We start from the raw sequence: 21,478 nt of genomic DNA, 5'->3' as shown, positions 1-21,478 counted from the left end.
TTATTTATGCGTTCCCGCATTTAACGCGGGTCATAATCTAGTTTCTTACTAAACCATTATAAAAAAATCACCATTATTTTTCTCCATTTCTTACTAACAAATATCCAAAGTCAACTATAAAAATAAGCTCCAAATTGAGATGCATTCAAGCTTTTATACAAGCTTTTATACATAAGTTTTAACATTTCATATTTTCGTGGAATCACAACTTATTAACCCGAACAGAGACACACGAGGTAGAACCAAAACTCCTAAAACATGCATATAAATCTTCCTAACGACTGTAACATGCTAAAATCAGGAGATCGTACCTTAATTTGCTAGAACTCTGAAAAATAACTTCACAACTTCCTTCATGGATTCTTCTCTGGTTTCTCAACCTTTTCTTGCACTTCTAGTGTGTTTTTTGTAGGATTTTTCAAGCTATGTATAATGCCTAAGTTTGTAACTTTTCTAATTCACCCAAAAATCAGAATTTATGACTCCAATTTAAATGACGGGTTTTGAAATTAAAATTTCATAATTTTTCTATTTACTCCTAATTAATTCCTAAATCATAATTATAATAAGACATTTAGACCATATATTTATATAATTATTTAATTTGATCACAATAACAGTCGAAACCGAGAAACCAAAACCAATACAATAACTAACAACGTGGTTTTTCAATTTTGCAAAAACCAATCCTAGTTGATTTGGAGCAGTTTATGTTAGAAACTAACCTTAAAAATCAAACCACGCCAATATATATATATATATATATATATATATATATATATATATATATATATATATATATATATATATATATATATATATATATATATACCATCATAAATTGGGAATGAGAAATCTTTTGAATTATGCTTGAATAATATGATTAGCTTGATTATTTAAACAAAAAAATTATTTTAACAAAAATCTCAAATCTACTAGAATTAGTTGTTATACAAATTCGAAACAAAATAATCATAGTAAATAACCAAAATATTTGTAGGAGAAAATGAATTCAAGAATATATTAACAAGAATTGAATAAAGTACTCTTAATTACAAGAATTGAATAAAGTACTTGAAACAACCCAAAAATACGACCCAAAAATTTTCGATTTTTATTATAACAACCCATGAAACTGAGTATCATATAATAAAACCACACACTATGTATCTCAAACCATAGTAAATACTGTGAGGAAAACTGTATCACAACTGTATAAAAACATATCAAGAAACTGAATCAACTTCCAGGACAAAAACTGAAGTTGTGGTGTGTGCGATGCCATCATCCCGAGCTCTTCTCTTTGCTTGCGGAAGTACCTGAAACCAAAACTGAAACTGTAAGCACGAAGCTTAGTGAGCTCCCCCAAACTACCACATACCATACAATACATATAAAGCACATACTGGGCCTTGCCCACTGCATCGGACCGAAGTCCGGAACTGACTGCATCGGACCGGAGTCCGGAACTGACTGCATCGGACCGGAGTCCGGAACTGACTGCATCGGACCGAAGTCCGGAACTGACTGCATCGGACCAAAGTCCAGAACTAACTGCATCGGACCAAAGTCTGGAACTGACTGATCATAGCATAGCATAACACATATCAACTAATTTAAACACATATACTGCATACTGCATCGGACCGAAGTCCGGAACATATAACACACAAACATGCTCGAATCACATAGACCTCAAGCATATTGCACTGCTGCTTCGGACTGAGTCCGGAACTGCTACTAACTAAACGGGCCGGCATTGTGGCCGTAGACCCGTTCCTACTGGAAGGAAACTCACCTCGTGAACTGGCTGCTGTGTGTATGGCTCTGGAAGCTAACTGTTGCTGCTCCGGTATCTCCCCGGCTACAAATCCATAACACACCCAATCAAATGCTAATCACTGCACTGGGGTAAAATGACTCTTTTACCCTTGGTCAAAGTCAAATCTCCTGGTCAAAGTCAACCTACAGTTGACCTGACTCGCCGAGTTGGGCCGCCAACTCGCCGAGTTCCTATTCTCACTTCTCAACCCTACTCGCTGCTACTCGTCGAGTATGGCATCAACTCGACGAGTTCCCTTTCGAATCTAAAACTCAGGCAATCTGCATCCGACTCGCCGAGTCGTATGAACAACTTGACGAGTTGCTCTTCGAGCTAAGAAGATTGCCTTGGACTCGCCGAGTTGTATGAACAACTCGCCGAGTCCCTCCATTACTGAGTCCGACCTCAAACTCGCTGAGTCCACACTACCACTCACTGGTCCCCACTCGGCATCACTCAAAAAGGGAAAATCGGAGACTCGCGACTCGACTCGCCGAGTCGTTCTTCCGACTCGCCGAGTCGCTTGCATGCAGCAACTCTAAACTCGATTATGCTTGAATCCAGTGTATAAAACTTATAGATCTGGGCTCCCTTAACTCGATTAGCACGTAAAGATTCTATCTTTACGTGCCCATATGCATCCATGAAGATAAAATGGCTCAAAAAGCATAATAAAGGCTAGATCTAGGGTTCTCATGCAAAGTGTCTTCAAAAAGGCAATAGATCCGGGCTCTACAACTCCTAAATGAACAGATTTAAGGATATCTCGACCTATTAAGGCATCCATACAACTATAGGGTTTGGGAAATACATCAAACTAGCCCTAAAAGTGTTCTAATGGAGGTTTAAATCATAAAACAGAAGGAATCCGAAGAATACCTCAATGAACTCTGATTTTGCCCTTGTGAGTGAGGCTGCACACTAGAGTGAGGCTGCACACTAGAGTGTACGGCCGTACACAGGGGTGTGCGGTTGTACACTCCTTGCTTGAGTCCCATGTGATGATTTTGTGGCTTTACTCTCACTTTGGAGGGTATTATGAGTGTGTGTGGCCACCTGATGAAGGTGTGCGGCCGCACTCCTTCATAGGATGAAGAACATTATGAGTTTGAGGCTTGGATTCAAGTGTTTTACCTCTATGATAAGCTAAATGATGGTGTTCTTCACGTTTTGGGAGCCTTCTTGGTGTTCTTGGGTGGTTTTTTAGAGTGAGAAAGTATAGAGAGAGAAAGGATGCAGCCAAAAGTGAATGAAAGAGGGTCCTCCCCTTTATATAGGGTTGAGTGTGAGGCTGGAGGGGTTTGCTGCTGGGTGTGTGCCTGGCTTGGCCGCACACACCTATCTTGGTGTGTTTGGCTAGATTTAGTGATGCAACACCCTTCCTAATCCTTCCCAAGGTCCATATCTATGATATATTAAGCCTAAAACACTAGCGCGGACTCAATATACTATTAAAACATGCTAAATTCAAGTGAATTATAGATATATGGATCGATTGCTCAGTGTAAAATTGTCAGGTTGTCACATGTGGACCTTCCGATTCTAACTCTATGAACCTTCCGGTTCCAACTCTGTAAACTCTGGAACATACACGGCAAGAATCACATAGCAATAATAAGTGTATCACAATCACATAATAGCATACAAGATACTCTGTCATGTAACTCCAATTACCACTCTAGGTAAAAGTATAGTGAGAAGACTCACCTGAAAGCAGAAAGCAGTTATCCTTACACTTGAATCTCGAACTCGCCACCGCCTAACACATAAGGTAAATATCTTTAATTAAACCGACAATTTCTCTTTCCTTCTCTAATTGGGTAGTGGGTAAATGACCATTTTATCCCTCTATGAGGTCTATTACTTATGTTGACCAAAACCCCAAAGTCAACAGAAGTCAATTCAAGTCAACGGTCAACTCTGACCAGACTCGTTGAGTGCACACGAGTGACTCGGCGGGTCCATGCGTGTCACTCGACTCCTCTAAGTCCTCACTCGACGGGTTTCCACTGCAATCGAATCGCGGGGCAACCCGACTCGACTCGTCGAGTCTTCCCATGGACTCGGCGAGTTGCTCCCATGACAACACTCATCTGACCTTTTAAGGTCAGATCTGTTCCTCTAATCCATAGATCTGGCTTCCTTACGACCAATAACCACGTAAAGGTCGAATCTTTGTACACATGCAAGGATCTCTATGCTTATTTTGGTGAAATCCTTCATATCATGACAACCCTAGCTCATAACTCAAAGGAAAAGGGATAAAGCAGAATGGAAGGGACTCTCTGGACCTCTTAAGGTCCAGATCTAGGAATCATTTCACCATAGGACCTATCATACTCTAGATTCAAGCTAAATAAAGCATGAAGAAACCCTAGATTCATGAAATCTACAAAACAAACACAGATGGACATGAATCCATACCTCTCACAACAACTCTGAGCGAAATGATGGAAGATTTGAGTCCCACAAGACAGCCCAACTCGAAATCCTTCCTTCCCTTTGCTAAGACACTCCAAAGGATGATGAATTAGCCCTCCGCTTACACTACAAGCTTCCTTTCTGCTCTCTATGGTTTCTCAGGGTGTGGTAGCCGCAAATGAAGGCCATAAGGACCTTTAAATAGGTCCCAAACCCGAGAAATTAGGGTTTCTCTGCCCAGCACCTACTCGGCGAGTCCCTCCTCTGTCTCGTCGAGTCCACTCATTAAATTCGCGTGAGAAACCCGACTCGACTCGGAGAGTTGGATCCTCAACTCGTCGAGTCTCTCATTTAATCAAAAGATTAGCCTACACAATAATAACCCTGAAAATTCGGGATGTTACAATTCTCCCCCACTTGAATTAGATTTCGCCCTCGAAATCATTCTTTAACCACACATAGATTAAATCATTAACCCGAAAGGCACTACCAAAATGATCTTGATACCACACTGATGTCTTTATCTATGGACACCCGAAACCACATAGAACCTCCAAAACCAGAGTTTAAACCAACTCTTTCGCCGCTAAAATACTCCTTCCCAATAACCAGAAACTCTAGTGGCCTGACCCTCCGCCAGCCCGCCTACTTGAGCGATCACCATGATATTTGCTCCTCGAATATCAACCCAGTTTCCTCACTGGCTCTCTGATTCTCATAAGACCACATCCAACAACCGGCTATCTCTCCTCCAAGCCGATCATGCTAAATCATACGAATCACGCCCCACGAAATAAAGGGCTCACACTCCACCGTGGCACATCTACTAGACTGCTATCAGAAACCATCTGAACAAAGAATCCCCAACACTCTGACCTTAGACACAAAAGCATAACCATGCTCGCTCAGAAGTGTCCTCAAACATCACATTCATAAACCTCAGCTCCACATTCCATATCTCTTTTAACATCACATGAGGTCTGACCTCAACCCAATAGTTGAACCTCCATGGTTACCCATAACATGATCCAAAATGTCTCACTGAGTTCCTTCTCGCATCGCCAGATAAAGGCCCTCGAACTGACCCTGCTCAGGTCTAAGATATTAGTGACAACAATAACCCCCTTCTTAACACGTAATCCATGTCTAAATCTGAAACTCAACCCGCCTACCTGACGCATCACCAGAGCCAAACTCAACTTGAGAGTTTGGTCTGCCCCAAAGTTGGAACTACTCATCCCAGTGAAACACTCACCTCAAAACTCATGACTCGCAACCTGCGCGCAAACCACCACTCAATTCGGAATATAGCGATTTCCGAAAAAGACGGAGACCCCAGTCTCGCCCCTGGTCCAACCACCAGGCTCCAAAAACTCAATACTAGGGCTACTCAAGCCTAAAACCCTTCTGCATCATACTCTGATTGTAGATCACTTCATCATCACCCTCTCTTATCGTCTAGTGAGTATTATTGCTCCCCGCAGCATCATGATGACCTCTCGATGACTAGTAAGTATTACAACTCCTCGTATCATCACAACAACCTCTGACTAGTGAGTACTACGGATCCCTGTAGCATCACAACACCATCTGACTAGTGAATACTACGGCTCCCCGTAGTATCACAACTCCCTCTCTCTAACTTGTGAGTACTACAACTCCCCGTAGCATCACAACACCCTCTGACTAGTGAATACTACGGCTCCTCGTAGTATCACAACTCCCTCTCTCTGACTTGCGAGTACTACGACTCCCCGTAGCATCACAACACCCTCTCTATCCACCCCATAATCTCATTCTCACTACAACACCACACTACGTCCACTAACTCATGCTTTGCAGACTATCATAAATAGCTACATACACTTGACCCAAATATGCATCACAGACTCTGACGGCGACCGCCATAACAAAATACCTTCCCTGCTGAGATCCATATTCTTAAATAATCCCTCTTGATGGAAATACCCGAAGGGCTCCCACTGGAACCGTAGATACTTAATTCACCACTTGCCGCCTCAAATTCACGACTCTAATATAAATCGAAATTCAGGACATCATACTCGGATACCCCCATGCATTCCCTCAGGATATCATAACTATCCTTCATTTCACACAATGCGCAACTTCGGAGTATCCCAACTCTCAATCGAAACACTGATGAATCGACAATGACTCGGAACATGATGACAACCATCTGAAACTCCCTCCTTTATTGCTCAAAACACATGCAAGAATACACCGACCGACCCTAAGGTTGGTCGCCCAATCAACTTCTTTCCTTCCCATATTGCATATAATAGCCCATACTCTGAACTAGAAATTCTCAACCGTCGAACTAACCTCGCAAGCCAACCACCTCGATTTCACCATTTTAACCTTGAAGGATTCCTAACCACTATAGGGTCTCCGACCAACGGCCACTTGCCGTGGAGACACTCATCCTTTCTCAAACACGTACTACATGCATTATCTCGCTCTGCACCTCTCCTTGACCACCAATAACTCTGGTCTCAGGAATTCGCACCGCAGGCCTCTCTATCCAGTTCTCTAATCGCTCTTGAACAATTCTCAGATCTCCTCAAAAGTACTCAGTTCTCCCCCACTTAGGGTTTGATCTATCACCAATTGGTTTGCCAACAGTCTAACCCACAGACTGTTTTTACCAATAACATCACACTTACTCTTGGAAGGTGATACGCATTGCTTGATGATCTCCCTGATGGAGGTCAAGTAATTCCAAATTCTCCAAATCTGCAATGAAGTCCTCAGAAACTTCTCATCATGACTACCTCTAGTCATTCAGAATCTCGTACCATCCCACTACTGGACATATCAACTGTCCATTCGTAACCCTGACTCTTAGTCTGAAAATCACGAACTACATATTCCTCATCCTCGACTCTTCAGCCAACGTTCCATCATGTGGGTCGTAATAAGAGTGGATTCCTCGTTACCACACTCGATACTCATCATAGACAATAAGAGCCACCGCCCCAATATCCTCTTCTTGATCGTCTGCCGCTGCAGCTAATACATGCCCTACTATGCTCAGATAGGGTGTATCCTTGTCCTTAACCATCTCGGTCTCCGCTGATACCTTGCTCAGGCTCTAACATTACCTCTCGGCAGACATACTGCCTAAATACTCTGATGAAAGATTGTAACCAAAGCCACCCCACAGGGCTCACCCCCATCCTTGGAAACCAAAAATCTCAAGACCTCTCCTGTTTCCCACAGGAACAAAAATAACACCACTCAGGTCACAGAAAATGACATTTCCACCATCGGCTGATTGCTCAACTCATGCCACGATCCTCCATAACTGCCATCTCTACTCATCCTTGAGTCTTGCGACTACATTTGACATCTTACCAAAAATACTTTGAAATGCTCTCTACCTCCTTCTCAAGGGATGCCTCTTCGGACTCAATCATGACCCTCAGGACTAAAACTCCATTGTGTCCAATCTCCACCTAATCAATCATAACCGGATAACCGGAGAACCACGAGCATCATTTGCTACGAAGCATGGTACTCAGCCCATGACGTCACTTCTCAATCCGCTATGATGCATGGTATCCGAACCATGACATCACTCCTCAATCTGCAATGATATATAGTACTTGAACCATAACATCACTCCTCAATCTGCTATGATGCTTGGTACTCGAACCATAACATCACTACTCAATCTGCTACGATGCTTGGTACTCGAACCATAACATCACTCCTCAATCTGCTAAGATGTATGGTACTCAAACCATAACATCACTCCTCAATCTGCTACGATGTATGGTACTCGAACCATAACATCACTCCTCAATCTGCTATGATGCATGGTACTCGAACCATGACATCACTCCTCAATCTGCTACGTTGTATGGTACTCGAACCATAACATCACTCCTCAATTTGCTACGATGTATGGTACTCGAACCATAACATCACTCCTCAATATGCTACTTAGAACCTTTAGAATACTCCCTGTATCGAGTATGGCTCCTCTACTTTCGGTAGTACGGGCCCATACTACTTGCCACATCTACCCATACTTTCCACACGGACCATCCCAGAGCTCCTAAGTAGCAGCTCAACCTTCTCGTTCACCAATCCCGTCACGCGTGCTTGCTCCTCGGCGAAATGCTCTACTATGCCAGCGTACTCATCTGACTAACGCTACTCCCTAGGCTCTTCCTAGGTTCTCACACTTCTCCACCATCAGCTGCTGATGAACTCTTAATGATTCCAGCCATCTACCTCCTGAATATCGTCATACTCACTTAGTAGCTGACTCCCATCGTCGAGAGTTCCACAAAGCACAAAGCAAGCATTCATGCATCGAAGCATCTCCTTTAGCACGTAAAACCTCCTTAGGTTATTATCTACTCGCCGTCCATAAACTTGAAGGATATCACCGACTCTAACAACTCCGCCCCACGTGGGCATCTGGCTACCCTCTCGGCAGGCTCCTCATATGCTTATATAGATACCTCTTCTAGATTACTCCTCTACTTGAATCCCCTAAAAGGATTCCTGTTGGACACTCTTACACAACACATACTCGAAAGCACATCACATATAACAACAACCCTAGGCTAAGGCGTCACAAATGACGCCACTCTAGTCCTAAAATATGAAATACCTAGTGATGTGTGTAAAACCAACTAGTTTTATTCCTACTTATAAAATGTAATTAATCACACAAAAGGCAATGGACTTGTCAATTGGTGGAATAGATCTAGTAAGCAGGGTATCGAACTCAGGGAACGACAATTTGAACGAATTACTAAAATTATCTAAAGGCCACTAACAAATAATAAAAGAGATTGTTTTCTCTAGCTTTGCAAGACTAGAAACTTACTAACTAATAATTAAACTAATTAACTAGAAACTAGGAAAGAAAAGATTCAACTAAATTCAATACTGAAGGAAACTTCTGTTTAGGTTCAACTCAATTGATCCTATGGTTGATTTTATGGTAATAGTGCAATGGATTAGTTGTTCTATTGGCTACCGATTCAAGTGATTAGGTTCAAATTCGCTACACTAATCCTTAGAAAACAAACTAACTCAAACAATGACCAGTTGTCTAATTTACTTTAATTTCCTAGGTTATTTATTCGGGTTAATTTATACTTGTAATGGTCAACTAAATTGTCCCTTTAGTTAACCTCTTGTTGATGGTCATCACACAAGCTCACACGTGAATTTACCTATTTTCCTATTAATTCTAGTTTCACATTAGCTAATCCTAGTCATATAATAAAGTGGTCACATGAATTATATGAGGTAAACAATTAAGAGATGTTCATGCAGCTTAATTCTCTTCCTATTAACAGAAAAACAATTATCATTCACACATAAGGTTCTTTAACAAGCTAAGATTAACAAAATCACCAACATTAAACTAATCCTACCACCAATCAAACCATAGTCTCAATATTGTCTCCCCAAACAGAAGTTAAAAGTTTTTAGCTCATGATTGAGGCAATTGAAAGCATAAACACAAAATCTATATGTCTATACATGCTGGAAATAATAGATTGAATTGAAAGTAATGAAAATTGCCTCTAATCTCCTTCAGAATCGGATTTAGGGTTGGATCTTCGTTCTCTAGGTCTTCTCTGACTTTTATTCACAGCTTTTCTCCCCAAGGGTTCTCCAGAATTCCTTGTGTCGATCTGAAAAGTCATTTTTATAGATTCGACCCGACTCGTCGAGTCCATGACCGACTCGTCGAGTCCATCCCTTAATTCCCGTGCACGGTAAGTCAAGAACTCCTTAGCTTCTCGAATCTTCGTATCGAATCGTCGAGTCGTCGACACGACTCGCCGAGTCCCTTCAATTTTTTTGGCCTTTTCTTCTTTTGATCATTCCAAAGCTTCCCAATGAGTACTCCTGCTTCTTTTTGCTCCCAAACATTCTTTTTGGACTGAAAACACAATTCACACACTTTTAAGTATCTTTTGTCCCTAATATGCAAATAAATAGCTAATAAATAATAAAAATCAAGCATAAAAATATAGCTAAAATTGCAACTATCACCTAGCCTGTCTCTAGCATGCATAATATCTCATACAATGTCTCATAAATATCTCATAACATAAAAGTAGGGTATTTTGGGGAATCACCGTTCGAGCTCTGTCTGATTGTACACACTTCCCTTTCTCACTTTCTCTTTGAAACTCTTATTCGCTCTAGTAAAATCATCTCTTTTGAAAATTTTCTCAAATCCTCAGTTTGAGTCCAGATTTACCCGAAACCAAGGCTCTGATACCATCTTGTAACACCGTAATTTTCAAAACTAAAATTTTCATTTAAATTCGCTTAATTCTTAAAACACTTTTCGTAAAAATCTCATTTTGTTTAAATTACAAAACATAACTCCATAATCAATTAAATAATAATCCAGGATCCTCTAAAACATAACTCTTCCTCTGGTGTGTACAATCGAGTTGGTGTCGTCCCGTGATCCTGAGAAAACCTGAAACACATAACACATAACACATAACACGGTAAGCACGAAGCTTAGTGAGTTCCCCAAAATACCACACATAACACATACTAGCCACTCGAGGCTATAACTCTGTGGACCCTCCGGTCCTAACTCTGTGGACCCTCTGGTCCTAACTCTGTGAACCTTCCGGTTCCAACTCTGTAAACTCTGGAACATACACTGCATGAATCTCATAGAAATAATGCAGTGTATCACAATCACATAATAGCATACAAGATACTCTGTCATGTAACTCTAATTACTACTCTAAGTAAAAGTATAGTGAGAAGACTCACCTGAAAGCAGAAAGCAGTTATCCTTACACTTGAATCTCGAACTCGCCACCGCCTAACACATAAGGCAAATATCTCTAATTAAACCGACAATTTCTCTTTCCTTCTCTAATTGGGTAGTGGGTAAAATACCATTTTACCCCTCTATGAGCTTTATTACTCATGTTGACAAAAACCCCAAAGTTAACAGAAGTCAATTCAAGTCAACGATCAACTCTGACCAGACTCGTCGAGTGCACAAGAGTGACTCGGCGGGTCCATGCGTGTCACCCGACTCCTCTAAGGCCTCACTCGACTCGTCGAGTGAACCTTTCACTCGACGGGTTTCCACTGCAATCGAATCGCGGGGCAACCCGACTCGACTCGTCGAGTTTTCCCATGGACTCGGCGAGTTGCTCCAATGACAACACTCATCTGACCTTTTGAGGTCAGATCTGTTCCTCTAATCCATAGATATGGCTTCCTTACGACCAATAACTACGTAAAGGTCGAATCTTTGTACACATGCAAGGCTCTTTATGCTTATTTTGGTGAAATCCTTCATATCATGACAACCCTAGCTCATAACTCCAAGGAAAAGGCATAAAGCATAATGGAAGGGACTCTCTGGACCTCTTAAGGTCCAGATCTAGGAATCATTTCACCATGGGACCTCTCATACTCTAGATTCATGCTAAATAAAGCATGAAGAAACCCTAGATTCATGAAATCTACTAAACAAACGCAGATGGACATGAATCCTTACCTCTCACAGCAGCTCTGAACGAAATGATGGAAGATTTGAGTCCCACAAGACAGCCCAACTCGAAATCCTTCCTTCCCTTTTCTAAGACACTCCAAAGGATGATGAATTAGCCTTCCTCTTACACTACAAGCTTCCTCTCTGCTCTCTATGGTTTCTCAGGGTGTGGTAGCCGCAAATGAAGGCCATAAGGACCTTTAAATAGGTCCCAAACCCGAGAAATTAGGGTTTCTTTGCCCAACACCTACTCGGCGAGTCCTTCCTCTGACTCGTTGAGTCCACTCATTAAATCCGCGTGAGAAACCCGACTCGACTCGGCGAGTTGGATCCTCAACTTGTCGAGTCTCTCATTTAATCAAAAGATTAGCCTACACAATAATAACCCTGAAAATCCGGATGTTACAAAAGTACATGTTTGCAGCCATCATTCTTGCAAGCAAGCAAATATCTCTGGTTACTTCAGGGGTAACCCTAGGATTTCCATGACGATCACCACCCATCCATGTAGAGAACTGAATCATAGGGGCATTATAGGGATCTCGCTCATTGATTCCAATGTTCTTAAGAGCAGTGTCAACACGTCTTAAGAATTTAGGGACACCTTTCCAGATTGTTTCATGGAAGTAACTCATTCCAGCTCTCATTTCATCTTGTGGAGTTGGTAGAGTCCTTCTAATTTCATTTGTATGAAAAGCAGCTTCAATCTGCAATTCACATAACAGTATAACACCAAGTAATCATCATAAAGATCTTATAAAGATAATCTAGATGTTGGATTTGGATCTGGATTAGTGTTACTTACTTCTCTACGTAAAGATTCATCCAGTTCTTGGTTATCATAAGGGGTAATGTCTTTGGTATATAACTAAGCCAAACAATCGCGAATAAAATAAATAAATAAATACTTTCTTTGTTTACATAATAAATTTAATTACCTTTTTTTTCTGCTTACTCAGTCAAGTTATTGAATAAATGGCAATATTTGGCTTCTTTAATCAAATAAACTTATTTTTTCCAAGTTAAAAGTTGCATTATCTGAAGAATACAGACCTTAGCATCAACCGTCAGTTGATTGTCAGGAATTTTCTGCTTAATCCGGCTGTCTTCCACCACGGCCAGTCTGTGAGTTCTTATCTGGGGTTACATCCTGCTCCATATTTCCTTGTTTTAGGATAACAAATCATAAGTTAATGTCACCCTAGACTCATATAGAAAATAAGTGGAAATAATATTGTGATGAAAGATTTTATAGTTAATATACCTCATTGTCTGCATCCATGCTTGAACCAGAAGTGGTATGTGGGGTCAAGGCTGAAGGAGTGAAGTCTGGCTCCCTAGCTAAGAGTATGGTATTCACAACACCATAATTACCAGTTACAAAAGGTTGGTGCTTATCATGCCTCCATTCACCATCAACAATGAATTTATACTGCAAGATGAGGTAAACTATGATTATGAAGATTCAGTTATTAATCTTGAGAACTAAGAACCCTAAATGTTTGAAGTATCGAAGAACTAACCTGATGGTAACCAGGTGGTAAGTTGCATATGGTTTGAAACATAGTAGGGCATCCCTCAATGGGGGGTCATTGGCCAATGCCCAAACCACCGATCAAAGAAAGTTTGGGGGTATTCAACTATTTCTCTATTTAATGAAGCAATATCACAAACACTTCGTGTGCAACCTTAGATACAAATATTAGGATTGAAATGTTACCCTGTAAAAGAACCGCTCAAGTAAGGGAGCCAAGGGAGAGACAGTCGACCGAGGCGTTTCGGCCACCGGAGAGGATGCTCGAGGCCTCAGAACTTGCACCATCGGAGATGAAGATTTATCAGCGGTGATAGACCATATGTGACAACTCTATATATCATGTAAACCATTTCACCGCCTTTAATCGCCCCCATTTTCGAATCCGTTTTGAGTTCAAGCGGCTCTTTACTAAAGTTAGTGGAGTGGACCTATAAAGCTTTACCCCAGTTTCACTCAAATATGGTTGATGGCATGATTGGATAAAAAATTAGGGCTCACTTGGGTACATACCTTCAAAATCGAAGCCAAACATGAATTCACCTTCCATTTCTTCCTATTTTTATTTGAAAGTGTTTAGGGAAGAGAGCAGTGGAGACGATCGAAAAAACAGTATCGAAAGCTCTGCTTGAGGCTGTATCCGGAGAGGTGGTGGGCGGCGGACGGAACGGGTTCGACACTTTGTGGAATGAGGAAGGAGACGTTCTCGTTTGAGACAAAGCAAACAAAATCGAGAATATCCATGACGAAGAGAGGGATGGAAGGATTGGGAAACGTAACCCGACAAAGGTTGTGGAAGGATCTGGAAAATAAATATGAAATACATAAACGGGGACACAAAATCTGGGTATCGACAAAAAATGCCACATTTGAAGTAAGAATTCAAAAGTTAAAACATTAGTGGCAAAAGTCAGAAGTTGAAACTTTACTGTTAAAATCTTTCAAGACTTTAATATATATATATATATATATATATATATATATATATATATATATATATATATATATATATATATATATATATATATGGAAAAGTGAATATACCCTTAAGGGTATATAAGTTTAGGTACCCAAACTTACCATACTACATCGTTTTGTATCATATAATACATTCTAATTGTCTAATTTTCTTATCATTTAATTTCAAACTTGATTTACTTCTAAGATTTTTATAAATTACACATTTATCTTCCTCTTACATAATTTTCATTTTCAACTACAATATATAGCATAGTAGGTGTTCGGCAAAAAGATATGATGTAAAAGAAAGATAATAATGAAATTTCGAAAATGTTGAAAGTAAATCATGTTAAGAGTTGAAGTTTAAGAGCATTATAATAAATATATCATACAAAATGACGTGTTATGGTGTGTTTAGATACCTAAGCTTATATACCCTTAAGGTGGGGCTGTAATGTATATTCCCTTTTCCCTATATATATATATATATATATATATATATATATATATATATATATATATATATATATATATATATATATATATATATATATATATATATATATATAGGGAAAAGGGAATATACATTACAGCCCCACCTAAGCTTAGGTACTAAACCTCTTGAAAATACATTGTTTTACTATATAAAGATTACGGTTAATGGATTCACGATTAATACTTCAAGATGTAAATTCAAGATCGACACAATAGGGTTTAGGGTTTAGAGATTAGGGTTTAGGGTTTAGGGTTTAGGTTTATGTTTAGGGTTTACGGTTTAGGGTTTACGGTTTAGGGTTTAGGGTTAAGGTTTAGGGTTTAGGTTTATGTTTGGGGTTTAGGGTTTAGGGTTTAGGGTTTAGGGTTAAAGTTTAGGGTTTAGGGTTTAGGGTTTAGCTTTAGTGTTTAGGGTTTAAATTTAGAGTTTAGGTTTAGGTTTAGGGTTTACTAATGTTCACTTGGATGATGTAATAAACGATAATTGAGAAAAGAAAACGGAGATGATAAAACGATAATGAAAGAAAGAAATGTTATGGAGAATGATATATTTACCAAGTGAAACCAAACCGGGTATATTTAGCATGTTAAAACGACATATTTTAGAGGTTTAGTACCTAAGCTTAGGTGGGGCTGTAATGTATATTCCCTATCCCCATATATATAATAACATTTTTTACTCAAAATAGAGCTCTACCGCCCTATTTGCGTTAGGCAAACTAAAATAGGAAATTTTGAGCTATAGGTACTAAAAAAGCAATATGTGCATAGATCACGGATCATTTATGTACTAAACCTTAAATGGAGTATATAGACGTGGAATGGTCTCAAAATCTGTTAAACCCTGAAGGATAAACCCTAGTTATCTCCCGATTTCTGGCTCTGCACCACCACTGATGGCGGCGAACGCTCTCCGACTCCGGCGATCACTCGCTCTCACGTCATCTATCTTCAATCACAAGAATTTCTTTTCCGTCCTACCATCCGTCGCACCAAGTTCCTCCCCCTCTATCACTCAACAAAACCCTAGCATATTTGATGTCAAACAGTCAAAGCCCAGTAATCTTTCCTTCCAATTCATATCTTCAAGGGCCTTTTCTTCTCGACCTAGACACAACAATGTTGACATGGGTGGTGATCAGATCAATCCAGATGATGTACTATTCGAGGGATGCGATTACGAGCACTGGCTGATTACCATGGATTTCCCTAAAGATCCGAAACCATCTCCAGAAGAGATGGTGGAAACATACGTCCAAACTGCCGCCAAAGTCCTTGGAAGGTCGTATCTTCCTTTGATCGCGTGTTTAAGTGCACTTATAGTATGATCCTTCTACGAGATAGGGTTTTGGCGTATTACTTAGTCTAATATTTTTTTAATTTCAGCGTGGAAGAGGCAAAAAAGAAAATCTATGCTTGCAGCACAACTATTTACCATGGATTTCAGATCCAAGTATCAGAGGAAGTTTCCGAGCAGTTTCAAGGTATGTCTTTTCATAGTTGATGGTGTTCATTGATGTAAACGATCTCACTCTTGCTTGAACAGGTTTACCTGGGGTTGTTTTTATACTGCCTGATTCATATATCGATCCTGTAAACAAAGAATATGGAGGTAAGGTCTAGTTTTGTTATGACAATTTGGTGAACAAAAAATGATTTTTGAGCATTAATTTCAGGAGACAAGTATATCAATGGAACTATAATTCCACGACCACCTCCTGTACAATATGGAAGACAAGGAGGAAGGTATAGTGATCGAAATAGAGATTACAATAGACCTCCAAGAGGTGGAATGGGGCAGAATGGTCCGCCTGGAGGACAGGGTGATTATGCAGGAGATAGAAGAGGCCCCATGCCTTCTTATCAGTCAAATTACAACCAAGTAGATGGGAGAAATGTTGACCCCAGTAAGCAGCAGGTAGATTATCCTCAAATGGATCCAAGGAACTCTACTTTCAAGCAACCTGAAAGAGGCTACAACCAAGGAGGTGGTGGAAGCTACAGACAAGGAACTGAAGGACAATATGGCCAAGGTGGAGGAGGAGGCGGTGGTGGTGGTTATGGAGGACAATATAGACAACCAGGCGGTGGAAGTTATAATCAAGCTGCAGGTGGACAATACGGACAAGGAGGTGGAGGTGGTGTTGGAAATTATGGTCAAGGTGGCACTGGACAATATGGACAAGGAGGTGGTGGTGGTGGAAGTTATGGTCAAGGCGGTGTCCCTGGACAATATGGACAAGGGGGTGGTGGTGGCAATTATGGTCAAGGGGGCACTGGACAATATGGACAAGGAGGCGGTGGTGGTGGACAATTTGGGCAAGGAGGTGGTGGTATTGGACAATACGGACAAGGAGGTCAGGGAGGTTATGGATATGGAGAAAATCCAAGATTTTCACAGGTTGGCCAGAGGAGGGACAACTATGAAGTTGTTGAAGAAGCAGAGGCTTTCAAAGTATGAATTACTCTTTTCATTAATCATTCCCCATCTTTAACTATGTGTTGAAGGTGTTGTATAATATATTCTTTGATTTGCAGGAAAGATGATTAAAATGTCCAACAAAGAAACGTAAATATCCCTTGAAAAATGGACTTTTTACAAGATGAAGCAGCAAAGGGCAGAGTTGGGGGGGTTATGATTATGCTGTTTTTAATAATATGATGGAACTTTCGATGGTGTCATTTACGATCTTTTACCATATGCGTTTTGAATGAAATTGCCAATATTAGGTTAATATATGAGAAGGAGCTGTTCAGACATTACGTTTAGGTTTTGTTTTATATGTTTTTATATAAAAAGTGCATGTGATAGAATATGCACAACATGTGTCTCTTAAATTACTTTCTTTTTTAGCCGCCGGCTGTGGAAAAAAAATCCAAATCAGAACTCTAAATCGACTTTGACTTTGACCATTTTCGTTTCGAAAAACTGGCCATTTGTGAAGATAAACTTCTATGAGTATTAGATAAATTATGATGATAAAAAAGTCGATACATATTGTTGGAAGGTAAATTGACAACAAGTTATACCGCTAGTCCTTTTTGGATGACAAAACTAATTCTTTTGAAAATAACATCTATAAAATTCGGAGATATAACATTAGAATGTATGACCCGTTGGACTCTATTGAGAAGCTTCACTGCTTTTGGTGCGAGAAAACCAAAAAGATCAAATGATAAAGGTATAAACACATATCGATTTTCAATGCATACATTATCGTGCTTTGCCACTTTGCATTCAGCGGCTTTCAAAACAGCATGCCACGTTGTGAAACCCCTGCGCCTCAAACCGACGAGAGGGGAGATCCCAGTGAGATCCACACAAAGTGCTTCCCTCCTATCAATCCAAAAATCAAAATGTTAGCCGGTCCGTGAAAAAATTTACGAACACTTCTTTTTTCACGAAAATACCAACACGCCGACAAACATCAAAGAGAACATCCCTAACCATATCATGTCGGCACTTGAAACCAGAGAACTCTCTACAATGAACCACATGTTTCCTAAAAGTGTCCAAATATGCTTTGCGGCAAACTGGACATATCTCGTCAATCGGAAATAGATGAATCATTAGACGGTAACAAATGATAGTTCAGTATTCTACATGAGATATGTGATGGTCGAAATTTTTTTGAGAATTAGATGCTCGAAGACACTCAAAAACTACTTTATATCCAACAGTCGTGTCCAAATCGACTTCCATATTTTTGATGATTTTGCTAAAAATGACATACACCAATGTTTTTTGGAATTTAGGTGGGCGGTCCATATTTGGGATTTGTATAAGTTAAAATGATTTTATTATATTTAAAATGATTATTATACATGGCAAATAATATATTGTGTTTAGTAATTAGAAGTTGTAAAAGAATGTGCTTTTTTTTATTCAACATTTTGTTATATATTAATATAAAAACAAACTAATTGATTCATGTAATATATAATAATGTAACATGATTCTAAAAATTAACAAAAAAAATTATGACATTTAGAAAAGATTGCTCTAAATCGAAAAATAAAAGGAAAAGAGAAAAAAATGTATAATTAAAAAGAAGATTTATAGCATTTGGTAGACATGATTCTCCGTCTTCACGCGAATTGGCCTCCATTTTTTGCCAGTTCAGCTACAGCCTCCCTTCCCTCCCCACACCAAAATCACCACCACCACCACCTCCATCTCCACTTTTACCAATCTCATCCACACAATCGACGCCGCCATTAACCATTATCTTCTTCCTTTTCTACTTGTACATGTTTAATTTCCCCAATTTCTCTTAACTCTCTCTCTCTAGGGTTTTTCTCGATCAAATCCCATCGCTGACAAACGCAGGTACTATTACTTACTTCGTACGAAATCATATTTAATTTGGGTTTCCAACTACTTTTCTGGCTCATTTGTCTTTAATTCTCGTACAAAACTTTTAGCTAATCCCTTACTTGATTAGGCTGGGTTTCAGTTTTCTCGATTTTTATTTTACTTTTGAACTGGTTGTTTTTTTTAGTATTGAAAGTTAGATGCAGAAGTTCTAGCTCTAGCCCTAGCCCCAGTCCTATATATGTTTAAACTTGCAATTAATTGGCTGCACGCACTTGGGCTTCCGATACTTGAAACGTGGAAGCTTAAGAGAATTACATCGAAAGCTACTTGCTGCTGTGTCATACTGTTTACTCTGTTATTTGACAAATGTAGGCTCTGTAGGGTTTCCGATCGGCTAATTTTCTGCTATCTACATGTCGTCTTTGTAGTGAAAGCTACATGTTGTTATATTCTTGGTTATGATCTTTGTCTTGATTTTTGCTAGAGTTGTGATTTTCTAGAAACCACAGAGTAAGGGCTTCAGCAAAAAGGTGTCTGCTTTTGCAAAACTAAGAAGCCTATTAAAAATTAGCAGATAAAATAGTTGGGACTTCTTTTGCTATAAGAATTTAAGGAAGGTTTTAGTGAATTTCAATGTATATGTGCTCTGAATAATGAAAATCCATATGAACAAAGTTTATTTAGTTTTGAATTTCTGAATGGATAACCATTTGTCCGTTGACATTGTGGTAAATAAGCTCTAATCATCAATAACTCACATTTCTATATTCTATTTTGGAGAAAAAAAAACCTAGTCGTAACAAATTATTCTCTTTTTCTACACTGTCCACAGGCATGAGGCGTTCTAGGCACAACAATGCATTACAAGTACACGATGATTGGCCAATCCGAAAGGCCCTCACACTTTCAGACGTTGACATAACTCACCCCTTTCTCACTCTCCCTCGTCAGCCAGTTGAGACCTACATCCTTGTCCATCTAACACAGCTTGAACGCGATCACCTTCTAAACAGAGAGCAAGTAGCCATCAATGCTCAAGATGATGACACTGGTGATCTTTATGTCATGAAGTTAAAATGGCGTGGAAGTTATTACAATCTGATTGGCAAATGGGGAAGAATCGTACGTAGCAAAGGACTCGATGTTGGAAAAGAGATCAAAATCCGTTGGTTTAATGGATGCCTTCACTTTTCAGTCCCTCAACAACAAGTTCTTGCTATTCCACCCTTGCAAATCATCCCTGCACCTGTACCCCATCATGATCAATGGCCAATTAGAAAAGTTTTAACTCTATCTGATGTGGACACAAACCACCCTTTTCTACCTTTAGCAAGAAGATCAGTTGAAGACCATATTCTTGTCCATTGGACGCCTCAACAAAGAGAGCTTTTGAGAAACGAAGAACAAGTCAATTTGAATGCACGCGATGTTGATACAGGGGATATATATGTCATGAAGCTGAGGTGGCGTGGTAATTATTATAATCTAATAGGAAAATGGGGAAAGATTATCCGTAGCAAGGGACTAGGGGTAGGGAAAGAGATCAAGATAAGATGGGCTAATGGCTGCCTTCATTTTTCTGTCCCTTATGAACAGACTGTGGTCCCTACAACAATCCCAGTGATACATCATCATCATCATCAAGAAGAATGGCCAATTAAAAAGGCTCTAACTTCATCTGATGTGGATACAAATCATCCTTTCCTCACATTACCTGGGAAATCAATTGAAGATCATATTCTTTTGTATTGGGCATCACAGGCACGAGAGCAATTAAGAAATGAGCTTCAGATAAATGTAAATGCAAGAGATTATGACACAGGTGATCTTTTTTTAATGAAGTTGAAGTGTCGTGGGAGTTACTATAATCTTATTGGAAAATGGGGTCAAATCATCAGAGGGAAAGGGCTGCAAGTTGGACAGGAGATTAGGGTTCGTTGGGATAATGGGTACTTGGTTTTTTCAGTTCCTCAATGATATAGTAATACTGATATCAGGTTATTAGGTAGAAAAATTGACGAAAGTACTCGAGTTACATTACATGCTCAATGCTCAATGAATGTTTTTTTTTTTGCTTTGTAAATCTGGAAATGTGTCGTTAGTTGTTACCAGTTTACACGGTTGTTTATATTGGTAATGACATCAGGTTTAAATTTTTATTAATTCTAGTCTTTGGTTTTCTCAGATATTTGCATATAAAAATAAAAGGTTGGTTTTATTTTGTAATGATATGGGAATGAAAATTTTGGGGCTAAGGTATACTATGCTAACAACAGTAAAATTTACCTATCTCACCTTTCAGCATCTGAAGAAGGTTAGGTTTCCAAGGCTTGAAAAAGTGATCCATTTGAAACCATCAAAAGGTATGTCTCTGAATGCTACAACTTGTAATATATG

General features: G+C 39.5%; 2 protein-coding genes across 2 annotated transcripts; both read left to right on the top strand.

Moving 5' to 3' along the window:
* The first annotated feature begins 15,587 nt into the window (after nucleotides 1-15,587).
* LOC111877994 (multiple organellar RNA editing factor 1, mitochondrial) lies at nucleotides 15,588-17,523 on the top strand. The gene is made up of 5 exons (XM_023874496.3): nucleotides 15,588-16,045; nucleotides 16,150-16,247; nucleotides 16,310-16,375; nucleotides 16,440-17,218; nucleotides 17,302-17,523. Exons 1-5 carry the CDS (start codon nucleotides 15,660-15,662, stop codon nucleotides 17,308-17,310), a joined length of 1,338 nt encoding a protein of 445 aa, XP_023730264.1. The 5' UTR covers nucleotides 15,588-15,659; the 3' UTR covers nucleotides 17,311-17,523.
* Nucleotides 17,524-18,820: 1,297 nt separating this feature from the next.
* LOC111877995 (uncharacterized) lies at nucleotides 18,821-21,265 on the top strand. The gene is made up of 2 exons (XM_023874497.3): nucleotides 18,821-19,093; nucleotides 19,914-21,265. The coding sequence occupies exon 2, from the start codon at nucleotides 19,916-19,918 to the stop codon at nucleotides 21,056-21,058; it is 1,143 nt and encodes a 380-aa protein (XP_023730265.1). The 5' UTR covers nucleotides 18,821-19,093; nucleotides 19,914-19,915; the 3' UTR covers nucleotides 21,059-21,265.
* Nucleotides 21,266-21,478: the final 213 nt, after the last annotated feature.

The sequence above is a fragment of the Lactuca sativa genome, chromosome 5 (assembly GCF_002870075.4).
Source record: "Lactuca sativa cultivar Salinas chromosome 5, Lsat_Salinas_v11, whole genome shotgun sequence".
Lineage (NCBI taxonomy): Eukaryota > Viridiplantae > Streptophyta > Magnoliopsida > Asterales > Asteraceae > Lactuca > Lactuca sativa.
The sequence above is the reverse complement of the archived record's forward strand: the minus strand, read 5'-3'. Positions and strand labels throughout refer to the sequence as shown.

Bases quoted from the DNA above. Each gene is read 5' to 3' on its own strand.
- LOC111877995 (XM_023874497.3), top strand. From the start codon at position 19,916: ATGAGGCGTTCTAGGCACAACAATGCATTACAAGTACACGATGATTGG.
- LOC111877994 (XM_023874496.3), top strand. From the start codon at position 15,660: ATGGCGGCGAACGCTCTCCGACTCCGGCGATCACTCGCTCTCACGTCA. The intron at 16,248-16,309 runs GTATGTCTTTTC...TTGCTTGAACAG, and splicing joins AGTTTCCGAGCAGTTTCAAG to GTTTACCTGGGGTTGTTTTT. The intron at 16,376-16,439 runs GTAAGGTCTAGT...CATTAATTTCAG, and splicing joins TGTAAACAAAGAATATGGAG to GAGACAAGTATATCAATGGA.